The sequence below is a fragment of the Diachasma alloeum genome, unplaced genomic scaffold (assembly GCF_001412515.2).
Source record: "Diachasma alloeum isolate Michigan unplaced genomic scaffold, Dall2.0 Dall_scaffold_01086, whole genome shotgun sequence".
Classification (NCBI taxonomy): Eukaryota; Metazoa; Arthropoda; class Insecta; order Hymenoptera; family Braconidae; genus Diachasma; species Diachasma alloeum.
Window position 1 is genome coordinate 38,478 of NW_021681197.1, and position 14,793 is coordinate 53,270.

The 14,793-nt window shown below is 38.4% G+C and overlaps 1 protein-coding gene across 1 annotated transcript in view; it reads right to left on the reverse strand.

The window, feature by feature from the left end:
• The window catches only part of LOC107045789, a gene marked incomplete at its 3' end in the record, with an annotated part of 48,820 nt that extends 36,947 nt beyond the window's left edge, over positions 1–11,873 (reverse strand). Inside the window, exons 1-11 of the mRNA XM_029126656.1 lie at positions 11,792–11,873; positions 11,592–11,711; positions 10,817–10,986; positions 10,320–10,504; positions 9,361–9,476; positions 8,601–8,787; positions 8,311–8,508; positions 5,672–7,795; positions 4,971–5,074; positions 4,682–4,884; positions 2,266–2,895 (exon numbers count right to left, since the gene is read on the reverse strand). Coding sequence (XP_028982489.1) covers positions 2,266–2,895; positions 4,682–4,884; positions 4,971–5,074; positions 5,672–7,795; positions 8,311–8,508; positions 8,601–8,787; positions 9,361–9,476; positions 10,320–10,504; positions 10,817–10,986; positions 11,592–11,711; positions 11,792–11,873 — 4,119 coding nt within the window. The remainder of the gene's footprint in view (positions 1–2,265; positions 2,896–4,681; positions 4,885–4,970; positions 5,075–5,671; positions 7,796–8,310; positions 8,509–8,600; positions 8,788–9,360; positions 9,477–10,319; positions 10,505–10,816; positions 10,987–11,591; positions 11,712–11,791) is intronic.
• Positions 11,874–14,793: the final 2,920 nt, after the last annotated feature.

Below are 14,793 nucleotides of genomic sequence, written 5' to 3' on the forward strand. Positions count from 1 at the left end.
GTGCCATATTTAGGCTTTTTTCGGGGGGAAAGTCGACTTTCGCCAAAATCGAATTTCTCCGCCGGGTGAACGCTGATTCCGTATTTTCTGGTCCCCCTTATGCCATTGCGCCCCTCACTTGCACGGGAAATGCAGAAATAAAAAAAAAATTTTTTTCACCCGAAGCCAATGTGCCATATTTAGGCTTTTTTCAGTCAGCAAAATCACTGCCAACAAATTATGGAACCACATCCTTTGTGGATAACCCATCAACGTTGATACTTACCAATAAAAAAACATGAAATTTCAATATTTCGTTGATCTATATTATTTTTAAAAGAGCCAGAGCATTGGCGGAAAACTGTGTAAGCATTACTCACCTACCATCGATCATTGCTTCAGCAAGTACAAGCATCCCCTTAATTCCGGAAATATATTAAAGTTATTACTCACCTGAAACACACAAATGTTTACGAAAACTCATGAATATTGATGGTTTGCCACGGGGAATTGAAAAATTCATAATTTCCGTTTTGCATTTGTCGATAAGCCGTCATAAATACGTTAAAATTCAAAGATGACCCTAATAGGGATCTGGCATGAATTTCAGTTTTCCCTAATCTCCCTATTTGCCTATTCTACGTAGTCCATAAAGAGCTGATTAAAAAGAATTCTGGAAAAATAGTGTCTAGGTATTTTATAGTGGTTTTAAATTCAAAATATTTTATCGACCGATATATTCAATTCTGACTTTATTAATTAAATGTCGCAGGTCGAATTTCAATCTCGATCTTAAACTGTTAGAAAGTTTTTTTTAATATGAAAAAAAAATTTGAAAGTTGACTTCTGGAGGAAAATTGGTGAAATAACTTAAAAATTGCAGTTTTTGAAAATTAATCGATTTTCCAGTATAAAAATCATTTGTTTGGAGTCGTATAAAATTTATTCATTTTTAGAATTTTATCAGAGATCGATTTCATGTCTAAACAACAAGGTTTCCGAAAAATTCAGCAATTTCAATTATTTACTTATAAACAACGAATGTTTAAAAAAATAATAATTCTGTGGAAAATGTAATTTTAATGTCGTTTGATTTTTTTGGTGAGAAGAAAAGAAAAATAGAATGAAAAAACTTGGAAAATTTGAATCTAATTTCTAAATTCTATAGAAAATACATGAAAAGAATAAGTTATATAGAAAAATTGAATTCTGTTGACTTTTTCTACTGAATGTTTTCTATTGACCATGTCAATAGAATCAGCCAAAAACTAATAGAAAGTTTACTTGAAATTCAATAGAATTTTCCAACGAATCCGATGGGTTTTTCTATTAAATTTTTTCGTGCGTGATATGTCCAAATATTCAACAATAACGCAATTGACCGAATGTGGGGCACAACAAATTAAAAAAATCATGCAAGTTCCCTGTTCAACACCAGCGGAAAGTAGATTTCATTGAAAATTAGGGAGAGGCAGGCACAACGATTTTATTCGAGTAAAAAATGAAGATTTTCGTTTGGTCAAGGGGGTGGCACGCAAGGCGACTGCAGGCTGACACCTTTTGATATATGAGAGGGGGAGTTCGCTATTATGTGGGTCATTTCTAATAATTTTTTTCTCCAAAGACTTTCAGATATTTTTCCTTCGACACCCATTTCGTCATTCTATTTTTACTCGTGATTATTCCTCTCTCAATATTTTCCCGTTGAAGTTTCATTTTCGTGGGATTTACAAGGACGCGCCACCGGTTAGATCTCCGGCTGTGCCAATTTTTTTTTCCTATGACAACAGTAGTTGTTTATGTATTCCACATATTTTCCCTGATATCGACAGCGCAGTTTTTAGATATTTCGTCTACTGTTCATAATGCAGTAGCGAAGAGGTAAAACGGTTCAAATCATTTTCGACTATTGTCAGTTTTTAATGAATATCTCGAAATCTAAGGCAGATATCAAAAATTTTGTCATGACCTTTCTTGTAGCCCTCAATTCGCTCTACAAAAAACGTTATGACAAAAATTTTGCTATCTCCCTTAGATTCCGAGATATGTACTGAAACCTGACCAATAGTGGAAATCGATATCAGCTGAGTTTTTGAGGAATATCTCCCAATCCAAGGCCGATAGCAAAATTTTCATCATGACCTTTTTTATAGCCCTCAATTCGCTCTACATAAAAGGTAATCATGTAAATTTCGCTATCTCCCTTAGATTCAAAGATATTCCTCGTTAACCGTTAAGTCGACTCAAATCGTTTTACTTCGCATCCCCTGGCAGTACGAAACTTACGATTTTTTCGCTTGACGTCCAAGAATTTATGACTTCAGCCCGACGTTGGCTTTTGATGAGTCTACTGAGTTTTCTAATTCTCCGTGCACACGAGAGCAGTTCAGGTGTTTCCGTTTCTACACAACTCTTGTCCGCACTATCGTCATCACCTCTTTCCGTCGGTGAGCATTTCTGTTGCGACGTCACCGTGCTCAGCGGAATGAATTTAGCAATCAAACTCTCACTCTCAACACTCCAATTTGAATCGCCATACTTTTTCATATTCATTAAATCACCGATGCTCCCCCGCACCTGAGCACTACTCAATTGTAAATTGGCGCGTGATAATGCCGGCGATTGTGGAAGCGATTCGAAACAATTTTTCATCGATCCAGCAGCATCGGGCTGATTTGATTTTCGGTGGAGCTTGTCCAAATCCGATAAAGACGAGCCCCGTCGCATTTTACTCCTCATTCGCGCTTCCTTTCCATCCAAGACGTCCTCCCTTCCTCGATTGATTGTCCGCGATGATATCGAGGTCTTCACGGCGAATAAACCCGCCTTTAACGGGAAAAGAAGTGCCCATTCGGTCGGTTTTTCACGAATATCCATTGTGATTGATTTTCTCTGTCTTTTCCTATCAGTCTTGGTCTATCGGAGCATTTCACCCGGCGGATTCTTCACTCGGAAAATTTTATCACGAACATCACTGCACGTTATTTTTTCCTCCCAACGTACTGTTAATCATTATAAAGACGTTGTTGTACTGCACGACGCAACAAACTGGAGAACGTTTATCGTTGGTAACCGGCATCCGGCCTACTTCTTATCGCAGTACAATGGTTTGATAGTAAAAACAACCTGGCACTACCGCCTGTTGATACACGAACAGTGTCCACGAGTTAAATAGGTGTTAATCAACCACTAATGGCAATTAAAAATATCGGAAAGCACGCAAATCGTGGGGGAGAGATTCGCAGGCTCATCGAGCTGGTTTACTGACTGAATTCGAAGTGATGAGAGTACGCGAGCTTTCGCCGGCTGAAGCTTGCAAGACCGCTTGCCGGTTTTTCCACTTAACTCAGCACTAAGAGCCCTGTAGCAAGCCCTGGGGGGTCAGTTGGCTTAAGGCCTGTGGGAATATTCTTTTTCAACGAAAATGGGATGATGATTCTCTGCGGTTTCGGGACAACACGAAAAAAATTCAATCCTCGGAGAATTCAGTGGCCAAGTGGTAAATCGGTTTAAGTCGACTCATCTCCCAGTTGAGTTTTTGAGGAATATTTCCGAATCTAACGGAGATAGCGAAATTTTCGTAATCACATTTGTTGTAGCTCTCAATCGGCTCTACAAAAAAGGTTATAACAAAAATTTTGCCATCTCTCTTAGATTCCGAGATATTTATCGAAAACTGGGCAATAGTCAAAATTGATTTATGTCGTTTAACCACTTCGCTACTGAATTAAATTCCTCGTTTGTAGAAAGATGAATTGAAGAAAAAAGACGAATTAATTGTTCATTTGTTCGATTAATACGATGTGCGCACGGTTAATCGTGAAATCTAACTGAGAATGTGGTGTTGTACATGAGCGATTCGAACTAAAAAGCGACAGATAAATTTGAATAACGGATGTGGAAATAGACCTTGAGGGGAACGTGATAATCTCACAGACCTCTTGGCATAGGGGCTTCCGATGGTCGGGCTCTCACGGTTATGTTGACGCGTCTTTGGCCTACATTAGTCCATGGGAGACGTTTACTTTTTCATCAAAAAAATTCTGCTGGCAATGAAAAATCAGGGGCGAAACCACTCACGTCGACTTGGCTTCCAGCTGAATATTCGAGGGATATCTCCGAATTTAAGGGAGATAGCCGAGTTTTCGTAATGACCTTTTTTATGGAGCGAATTGAGAGCTATAAAAAAGATTATGAGAAGAATTTCGCTATCTGCCTTTGATTCTGAGATATTCATTGAAGACTGATCAATAGTTTACATCGACTTTCATCGCTTCGCTGGGGACATTGAGGGAGGAATTTTATCAAACAGCTTCACAGGCGATAGAACAGTATTCTCCGGTCTCTTTGAATATACGCAAGGCTTGAAATCTCCTAAGCTTCAAGGAATATCGCCCACATGGCAAAATATATAGAAAATATGTAGAATGGAGGCCAATTTGATGTATTCTTCGAATATATGTATATAAGATTTATATAAAATATATATGAGACATATATGAATTTATATTTGACATTATAATAAATAATAATCAGAAATAAATAAAGAAAAGAAATAAATTGCCCTGATGACTGAATTTACCACTTGAAACATTGACAGAAAGAGAACAATTGAGTAGTTTACTTTATTATTGAGTTAAAATTGCTGTGAGCCACGAAATGCCCTGGAGAAGTGAACGTTTACTATTTTTATGGTACTTACAGTCAGCTGCATGATGATTTTATTGTAGGCCCAGTGCCATCGCTGCTTGGCAGTCATTTCAGGTCGTTCCTTCAGTTGAGTTGGAACAGGCGCTGCACCGACGAGTTCCATCAGTTCCTCGTCCGGCGGAGGTTCTGGGGGACTTCTAGGTGGTGTATCCATCTGTACACTTTCCTCCAGGGATGGTTGCTTTATGATGCTCCCTGAAAATTCAACAGTTATCATCGGGATTATTAAATGAGAAATTATTTCCATTCATTCGACGAGAAACTAAATTATTGATAATCACCTCTCGGGCTGGCCGATCGTGACAGGGGCGGGGTACTCTTGTAAGGTTCGACCAAGGAATTTTCCCTTGATCCTTGAGCAAGTGCCTCTTCACCTCGTTCATACCTGTTATCAATTTTTGTTATCAGTAATTAAGTCGATTTCGACTATCGGCCATTTGTCAATGAATATCTCGAATCCTGAGGGAGATGGCAAAATTTTTGTCATGACCTTTTTTGTAGCCCTCACTTCGCTCTACAAAAAAGATTCTGATGAAAATTTCGCTATCTCCCTCAGGTTCGGAGATATTCCTCGAAAACTCACGTCAGGGCTAAATCAGTTTAATTTTATCATTTTGGTATTGAATTCATACACTGTTAGAAATTTTTCGAAATTTCATGGAAAATATGGTAGGTATTCTCATGAGAGTGACATTGAATCCGATTTAAGGGAAAGATGGGTATGAAATTCCAAGTTTTGGGTAGAATTCATAGAAATTCATGAGTTTTAATGAGTTACATCAAAATTTCCCCAAATTTTCCTAATTTTCCCGAATTTTCACGGAATAATTGAACTGAAAAATCATGTATTTTAGTATTTTATCTTCAACAGAAATTGAACACGATAAAAATTTCCAAAATTCGGCACAAAAAATTCAGACCTAAACGTTTAAAAGTGTATTTCAGTGTAATTAAAAAAAATTGATAGAGAAAAAAAACAAACCTCTCCAACGTTTCATCTCGCATTTTGTATTCTCCGTTGATGGCACTGCTCAGGACAATCTCGGTCTCATCAATCGAGTCCTGATCTTTAAAGTAGCCCCGCTGATAACTCTCCGCTCTGGATATGGCCTGGGGTTTAGTTATACTTTTCCCGTACAACGAGCCACCTCTACTCGAGTCCTGCTGCTGATAAGAATTTTTCCTACTCAATTCTGACTTAGAATCAGCCTCAAACGAGCCTCTCCTACTTTCATCATAAGTCTCGTCGTAGTAATCAGACGCATAAGAATCGCCTCTCGTCAATTTTGGTTTCTGCGAGTAATTGGAGTGCTGACTCTGCTGTGATAATTGAGAATCTTTTCTCTGTAGTCCAATAGGGAAGACCTCCATGTACTCATCATCCTCTGTACCCTGATAATTATCATCGAGATATGACTCTGTTCTCGCCAGTGATTTTTTTCCATTAGTCGTAATGTTTGAATGTATCATCGCAGTAGTTGTGACATTAACTGCGACATCAGGGGCAGTGATATGATTAGCCATTGTTACAGCTGGTGATTGCGCAGATGTTGGAGTTTCAACGAGCATAGGGGCAACTGGACTTGACTCACCAGCTGTTGAGTATTCACTGAGACCCTTTCTCGGCTGACTACTAGTTACCGAACTCACTGCTGTCTCAAATGAATCCTTCAGCTCGTCATCTCTAGACTCCAACGAATCGGTATTCTGCTGGAGTAGTGGACTAACATCACGGTTACCCAATTTTTTCTTCCTCGATGTAGTCAGCGGTGCACCATCGCGATCCTCTTCACTCGGATAAAAATACTCGGACTCACTGTTGGACTGATACCCATTGGTTCTAGTTTGTCCTCGTGGAGTTGTTACCGATAATTCAGGCACTTCATTTGTTTGTCTTTCATTAATGATATTTTCGTAATTATTTTTGAATGACTCCTGATATGACGAATGATAAGATTCCTCATAATTCGTATAATTTTCATCATTGTAACCGTTTTTGTATTCCATTGAGACATTCTCTTGGTCATACGACACTGGATAGTGTATCGAATTGTTTTGCTGATTGTTGAATGACTCTTGATGGTAATCAGCTTGAGTTGTGCTCGGCACAACCTGGGCACGATTATCGCTGTATTCACTGTACGACTGCTGGCATGTGCTCGATGGAATATTGTAAGTGTTGTCGTAATTATCCTGTATGTATCGTTGATCGTTAACAGACGTGACAATTTCCGTATCGTAAGCACTAGTGCATATTGGTGCTGGGTAATCGTGTGATTCAAGATTATTGTCCTGTTCATACGAATCGTGATAGTTATCGTTATCCTTATATGAGTCTGTGTATGATTCTGGAAAAGAATCCTGCTGGTACGATGCAAGCGATGAATTCTGCTGGCAAGAGTCGCCGAATGAGTTCTCCTTGGGGAATGATGAGTCCGCGTGAGAATCATGATGAATATCGTGCTTGGACGGCTCTTCATACGATTCAATCATACTTTTTTTATCGTACTGAGGTGCATGATAGTTCTCCTCAATCTCCATTTTTTCACTACTGTTACCGTACTGATGAACTATCGATTCACTAGTCCTTGGATATGTGCTTTCTTGATAAGTATCATAATGCATTGATTTGTTAGTGAGTGGTGCTGATGCTGCAGATGTGTAAATATCCTGGTAATCATTCGTGTATGAATTATCTATGTAGGGGGTGTCACTGTAGACCTCTTGTGAATCCATAAACTCCTGTGAATATTGATGAGTCGTGTCTGTCATGTAATCTGGCACAAACTGATTGTCGTGCACGGCCACTTGTTCACGAGGAATTGAGGACTCGGGATTTTTATGAATATCTTCCAAGTAATTGTCCTGCAGGTGCTCCTGGCTACTTTGATACGCATAATTGAAGTCTTCATTGTAATTTTGGGTGTAATAGTCCTCGACTGATGAGGCGTAGGTGCGGGGTAACTGGCGACCTGGGGTCGCTGGCAATGACAGGGGCTTCCTTCCCACCGTTGAATTGCTGGATTTTGAGGGGGTTGGGGGGAGTTTCTTTCCAGTGCCGGTTCCGTCTTGGGGGAAGGCTGAACGAGCCTGGGGGTGGTAGCTCCTGCGCCAATGGGAATTTTGGATACTAAAACAGAATTGAGGGGCGAGGCGTCAATCATTAGATTAATAATATTAAGAGAAGTTGTGTCTTAAGATAATTAAGGTTTACCTGTCTTCATTGACATTTGGAAAATAATTAAATAATTGATAATACAGAATTCGAGTGGAAAAAACTTGGAAAATTTATGCCCAAGCATTCTTATAGAAAAAATTTCAGGGGAAAATTCCAAACAGAAATTCGAATTCTATTGACTTTTCCTTATCGAATATCCAGTAGAATCAGTGCAACCAACAAATAGAATTTTTCAATAGAATTTTCTAGCGAATTCGCTAGGTTTTCTATTGAATTTTTTCATGCGTGGTTAATTTTTTTAAATCAATTCTAATTATTTTCCGGCCTATCCTGGAACAACAACCAAACAAGGTCTTCCCAAAAATTTCGTTATCTCATTTACATTCGAACCCTTTGAACCCTTCTATCGCTTCACTACTGAAATGATTGTCAAAATAGAATACCTTTCATCAGCTTCATCAGATCCATAGCTCTGTTGCCGCGTTACTGTCGGACGATAATTCGGTCTTTGGATGCCAATGGATGATGCCGGTCTCTGGGGTAATGTCTTTCGATTTCTATTGTTTTGCTTGTGTACGTTGGCTCTCGCATAGGATCTTCCTCCGCTGTCCCACTGTCTGTCCTCATCGTCTTGATCGTACCTGATAAATCATTGATGCATTGATAGATTATTTGAAAAAATGAGTCAACAAAATTTCATTTTTTCATTAATATGTTATTTTTTAGGCCATACCTTTCGGCTTCGTAGGCATAACTGGTTATATTATTGTAATAATCATCCGATTTGTTATTCGCCTTGTATTCCGGATATGTGGCGCTCATTTCTGATGCACTCAGATCGTTCATATACGTGTCCGTTCCGTAATACATCTCATCGTAGAGAGTTGTTTGACGCTCCAGCGATGGCCTCCTGTGTGGAACTACCCGACACAACGTATTTCAATTTTATTTACTCTATTTTATGGATTTTAATGTTATTTATCTAATTTATTCATTTATTTTAGCTGACAACGTAGGGGAGGGTTGGGCAAAATGGAATAGGACGCGTAAAACGGGATAATCCAATTTTATTGATTATCCCATTTATTGATCTCTGATGGAATTACTGAAACGTGGGAAAATAATTTATTAAAAACGGATAATAAGTGTACAAAACTCAGTGACCAAGTGCAGCATTTCCAATCGTTTTCGAGATATGAAATAAATATGAAATCGCAGTATAGAACCTGTTCTAGGAAATTCATGAGAATTTATGGAACAGAAACCGTGTAAAATGGTCGTATCTCCACTAATCTTCCAGATATTGATAAAAAAACTGTTGAAAACAAAAGTGGTAAAATAACAATTTTCAGTATTTTTCGAATTTTCAACAATCCCATTTTGCCCCGTGAACCAAATTACGATAATCGAGTGAAAAATGATCCCAAATTATAATATTCGCCTTGAATATTATACTTTAGTTATTCAATAAACCAAAATCAAATTTTACGAACCTTTTCTTTTGTAACTTGTGTTGATACTCGGATAAAACTCGTTATCACTGCATATTCGGGTGTCATCGATCCTCGGCCCTTGGTAGTCGTAGCCCTCACTATACCAGCCATCTTGACTGCAAAGACATTCATCATTAGTAGGGGAAGAGGAAATTATTCTGAGGCTAAACGATAAAATGGTTCAAGTCGAGTTAACTCTCAGCTCTGTTTTCGAGGAGTATCTCCGAATCTAAGGGAGATAACGAAATTTTCGTCATGACCTTTTTTGTAGCCCTCAATTAGCCCTACAAAAAAGGTCATGAAGAAAATTTTGCTGTCTCCCTTACATTCCAAGATATTCACCGAAAACCGTCCAGTAGTCAAAATCTATTTGAATCATTTTATCGTTTCGCAATTGTGTTGATGCATGGAGATATTTTTCTTAGAAAAATTCATCTGCAATTCGCGCGTTTATGGTGATGGCACATGAATTTCAAGAGATTTTCTCCGTTTGGAAAATGTAACTCGATGTTTTGGTGGCGCTTTGCGATTTTTCAAAATATTTTTTTAAACTACCGCAGAAAACTGGAAAGCTGGATTGCCCTGCCTATACGAGTGTATGTATGATGACTTGGGTTATCGCTAATCCCAGGTTCAAATGGCTGTGTCAATCTGATAACTCATTGAATGGTGCAATGTCAATTCCTTTATGAATATGATTTGGAATGATATGGCGGATGAGTATTAAAATTCAACGACACCATCGTACCTGTCCTCGTAATCCCAAGTGTGTTTTCGCCTTCTGTTTTCCATGTAGAAGATATAAAAAAAAGTGTTGGGTAATTTTTAGGTGGACAAGGCGTTATTTATATTCAAGAGATTGATAAAAATGAAAGAAAAAATAGGGGGAAAGTAGAAGTTAATCATGGTCTGTAAATTTCCAAGGTGAAGTACATAACTGAGAGGATATTGGCCATTACCTATACTCTTTGTAATGTCTTGGTCTGCTGTTATAAAATAATGGCTCGGAAGACTCTCCACTGGCTTGAGGCAACACTCGAGGCAGGGGACCTTGGTCAGGACAAGGCTGCTCATATCTTGGACTGTGTCCTCTACCACCATATCCATAAATTCCACCCATCCGATTCGCAGTTCCCGCCGAAATCTGGAAAGCGTGAGAGGTGAAAATCCATTCAAAAACGTGAGACCTTATTTTCGGATTTTAAAGATATTAAAATAAGATTTTCAAGTCTTAATTTAAAGCCTAAAATTCTTAGTCTCAATTTTAGACTCTGCGATTTCAATTCAAGACTTTTGAAACTCGAAAACTTTTTAAACTGGAAATTTTTCTTCAAGAAAAAATTGACATTAAACAGTCTCAATTTAATATTGTAAGTCTCAAAATAAAACTTGTTTTTTGGATGAATGTGTCAAAGCAAAAAATCAAGAAAAAAAATTAAAAAAGCTTGAATGATACCTGATGATCGTCACGTTCATAGCTATTCTCTCGAGACGTCTCCAGTGATCGTTGGGGTGTTGCAAGTTGATTTGCCGCTGCACGAAATTGGGATGCTGAACTGTTTGCACCTTGACCCCCCACTGGATAATTCAGATCTGATGTATAATCAGAATCCTCGGAGTAGCCAGCTGTACATGAGAAATCGATCAGGCAAATTTTACGTGGAACAATTAGAATGAAAAATTGTAAAGCATATTCAACTCGAATGTTTGAGAGTAAACCTCGTCGAATTATAATTTTCCATCAGGGTTTTTCAACAACTCCAGAAGTATGAACAGCTCTAGTAGAAAGTAACGAAGCGGTAAACCGGTTTTTGAGGCATATCTCCGAATCTAAGGAACATGGCGAATTTTTCATAATGACCTTTTTCGTAGCTCTCGATTCGCTCCGCAAAAAAGTTCATAACAAAAAATTCGCTATCTGTCTTAGATTCCGAGATATTCATTGAAAACTGGCCAACAGTAGAAAAAACTTGAACCGTTTTGCCACTTCGCTACTGAAGTTGTCGGAGCGGCAACTTCGGGGAAGGAAAGTGGAGTTGAGAAAGATTAAAGTGAATTATCCACTGCCCCTCCCTTGGTATGAGAATGATGTGATGCGTGTTTTGTTTTGGCTCTCATTGAATTATGAATAAATCGCCCCCTTGCTTATGTCCTCTGATTAACTGCGCCTGATCCTCGCAATATAATCTCGAACGAAACTTTGACTCTCATTCACAAGAGTAATGACTCACAGTGTCCGAAGTTATAAAGGATCTGCCTCCGCGCTTGCTCGGCACGTGCCTCTTGATCCATCGAGGAGTTCAGCATTTCGAGCTTTCGCTGGAGATCTGCACCTCGTGTATTTTCTGGATCTGCCGGGAACACGTAATTAGACGATTGTCCATAAATCAGAGAGTGAAAAAAGTTCACGTCACCCCTCAATTTCACTCACCGAAAGGCTGCTCGAAACGACAAGCTAGAAGGAGTGAATGCCCAGTCGGTGATTTGGTACCAACGACTAGGCCTCCCCTCATTTCCAGCTCTGAATCGAGACTCATCCATTGTTCGATCTCACTCTGTGAATGGTAAATTAACCGGTTACGTGGGGTTGAGAGATTTTCGAAAAAAGAGTTGGGCTGAAGGCGCCAGATAATTAAAGCATCATTTCAATTAGTGATTCATTGAAATTTCACTACAATTGCCTTTAACTTTTCATCACACTGTCCGTAAACCGATTTACGGATACTTCGTGTCCGTCCAACGCCGTTTACGGACATTGCGAAGAAAAATTCAGTAGCGAAGCGGTAAACCGGTTCAAGTTAATTTCGACTAATGGTCAGTTTTTAATGAATATGTCGGAACCTAAGGGAGATAGCCATTTTTTTGTAATAACCTTTTTTGTAGAGCGAATTGAGAGCTAATAAAAAGGTCATGATGAAAATTCCCTCATTTTTCTTAGATTCGGAGATATTCCTGGAAAACTCAGCGAAGAGCTAAGTCGACTTGAACCGGTTTACCGCATCGCTACCGAATTATGTTCGGTAAGGTAAGGGACTGTTATTTTACAATATATACCTCATTCGCCTGAGAAAGCTCGGTTAGCGGTATGTACTGGTACCCCAATGCTCGATCCCAAAGCATCCCTTTATTCCAAACTTCTACTACAAGTCCAGTGTTAATGTCGTTCGTTTCACTGAAAGGAATGAGATGAGTCAACTCAAGCTCAACTAATGGCGATTTTCTGAGTCTTGTATTACTAGATAAACTTATGTATATTTGTCTAGTAATACAATTCCCCCCCCCCCCTCCTCAGGGCAAAAAAACATTCATCGAAACATTCCCAAGGAGAAAATCTCCCTTGACGAAAAAAAGGTCATGTGAAATTTCCCGTGAAAATATTAAGGTAAACACATATTTGAACACAGCATCAATTCATCTTTATTCAATGTAACATCCGTTATTTCCTTGAAGTCAACAACTTCTCAACATCATGAATAATTTACGAACGTCTTTTCGTAAAAATGTAAGTCAACTCTTTAAGTAGAAAATCTACAACAGGACAAGATTGTAATTCAGATCCATTTTTCCTTCAAGTCAACGATTTTTAATGTCATCGGTAATATATTAACGCCATTTTCGAACAATTTTTGTCATTAACTTTTTCATTTTTTCCTTCTCAGAGAAAAAAAAACAATTGGCATTTTTTGAAAAAAAATCGAAGCAAAATCCCACATGTGAAAAATTAGTAAAGCAAATGAATTTCAAAGGGAAGACTTCGCCGAGGAAAAAATTTCCGGGAATCTTCCGATGGCCGACAATTTTTGTCATTAACTTTTCATTTTTTTCCCTCTCAGAGAAAAAAAAACAATTGGCATTTTTTGAAAAAAAATCGAAGCAAAATCCCACATGTGAAAAATTAGTATGGAAAATTAATTTCAAAGGGAAGACTTCGCCGAGGAAAAAATTTCCGGGAATCTTCCAATGGCCGACAATTTTTGTCATTAACTTTTCATTTTTTTCCCTCTCAGAGGAAAAAAAAACAATTAACATTTTTTGAAAAAAGAATCGAAGCAAAATCCCACATGTGAAAAATTAATTTCAAAGGGAAGACTTCGCCGAGGAAAAAAATTCTGGGAATCTTTCAATGGGGAAAAACCTCTGGAGAAAATCAGTGAGGGTGAAAAATTTCTGGGAATTTTTCACTGGGGGAAAAAAACTCCGGCCACCAGCCGAGCAAACCTATCGGTTTGAACATTTCAAATAAAAAAAATAAGACGATAAAAGTCAAATAGAGAAAATACTTACAATAGGAAATCTTGTTCCCAGCATGGAAGAGCCCCTTTAACCGTGATTGTTGTTGTTTTAACATTCTGCAACTTCAACGTCACATAGCTGTTGAATTGTTGTGCTAAAAAAGTGAGAAAAGAGTGTCTCATTATCCGGGACGCGAGGAGATTTCGTGTCGAAAAAATTTATCTCACATTACCTTGTACTCCAACAAATCTGGCTTTCTTGACTGAAACACAAAAAGCAAACGACGAATTAGGTCAAAGGCTTTATTATGTGTACCTCGGGGAATCCGCAAGAATTTCAAGGGAATTATGACGACAATTTTTTTCCCCAGATTAAAATGACAATTAGAAAATAAACCGAGTACAAAAGGGTTTTCATGGACCTGTCGAGCTCTCGCTCCCTTTGTCATAAAAAAAATATATACACGACTGCGCGAGGCCTTGTACACAGGTACCGCGTCATTTGATCATTGAATAGTCCTCCGGTTCTCTGTGCTATCCACAAATCCGAGAATAAACACATTGAAAACAAATAAATGTCTCCCAGTTCACTTTCCCATTTCGAACTTCGTGAAATTGAATAAATCCTCTCGGACACTTGCGATCGTCGGGGCCCAAGATTTATTGCGAACTCCAAGAAAATGTAAACCAGAGTAAGAGAAATAAAAGAATGATGGGGGAAAGCGATGGGAATGGAAATTTTCCTTGCTCAACACTGGAAAATATTTATCAATTAAAAATCCTCGTGGCAATGCCCAAAATTCGAACGTGAGAGAATCAAATTGTTAGACAGACTGAAAAAATCTAGTTGCTCTCCTCCCTGTACCACAAAAAAATTTTTAGATGGAGATAATCAAAAATATCGAAGAAATCTGTAAATACCTAAAAGAATGTGAAGGGAGGGTGGGGTAAAATGGACACTAGACTTTTTTAAAATTACTCATAACTCGGAAACAAATTGATCAATTGAGCTCAGTTGAGGCGCATCACAAAGGGCAAGAATTGTTCTTTGCATCGAAAAAAGAAATTATTAAATTTCATCACCATTTCAACCTGTTATTAACATTTTTAAAAAAGTCAAAAGTGTCCACTTTACCCCAACCTCCCCTATCCTTTCTGACGACAGTGTAAATACCTCGGCAGAGCGCCATCACTAGGGGAG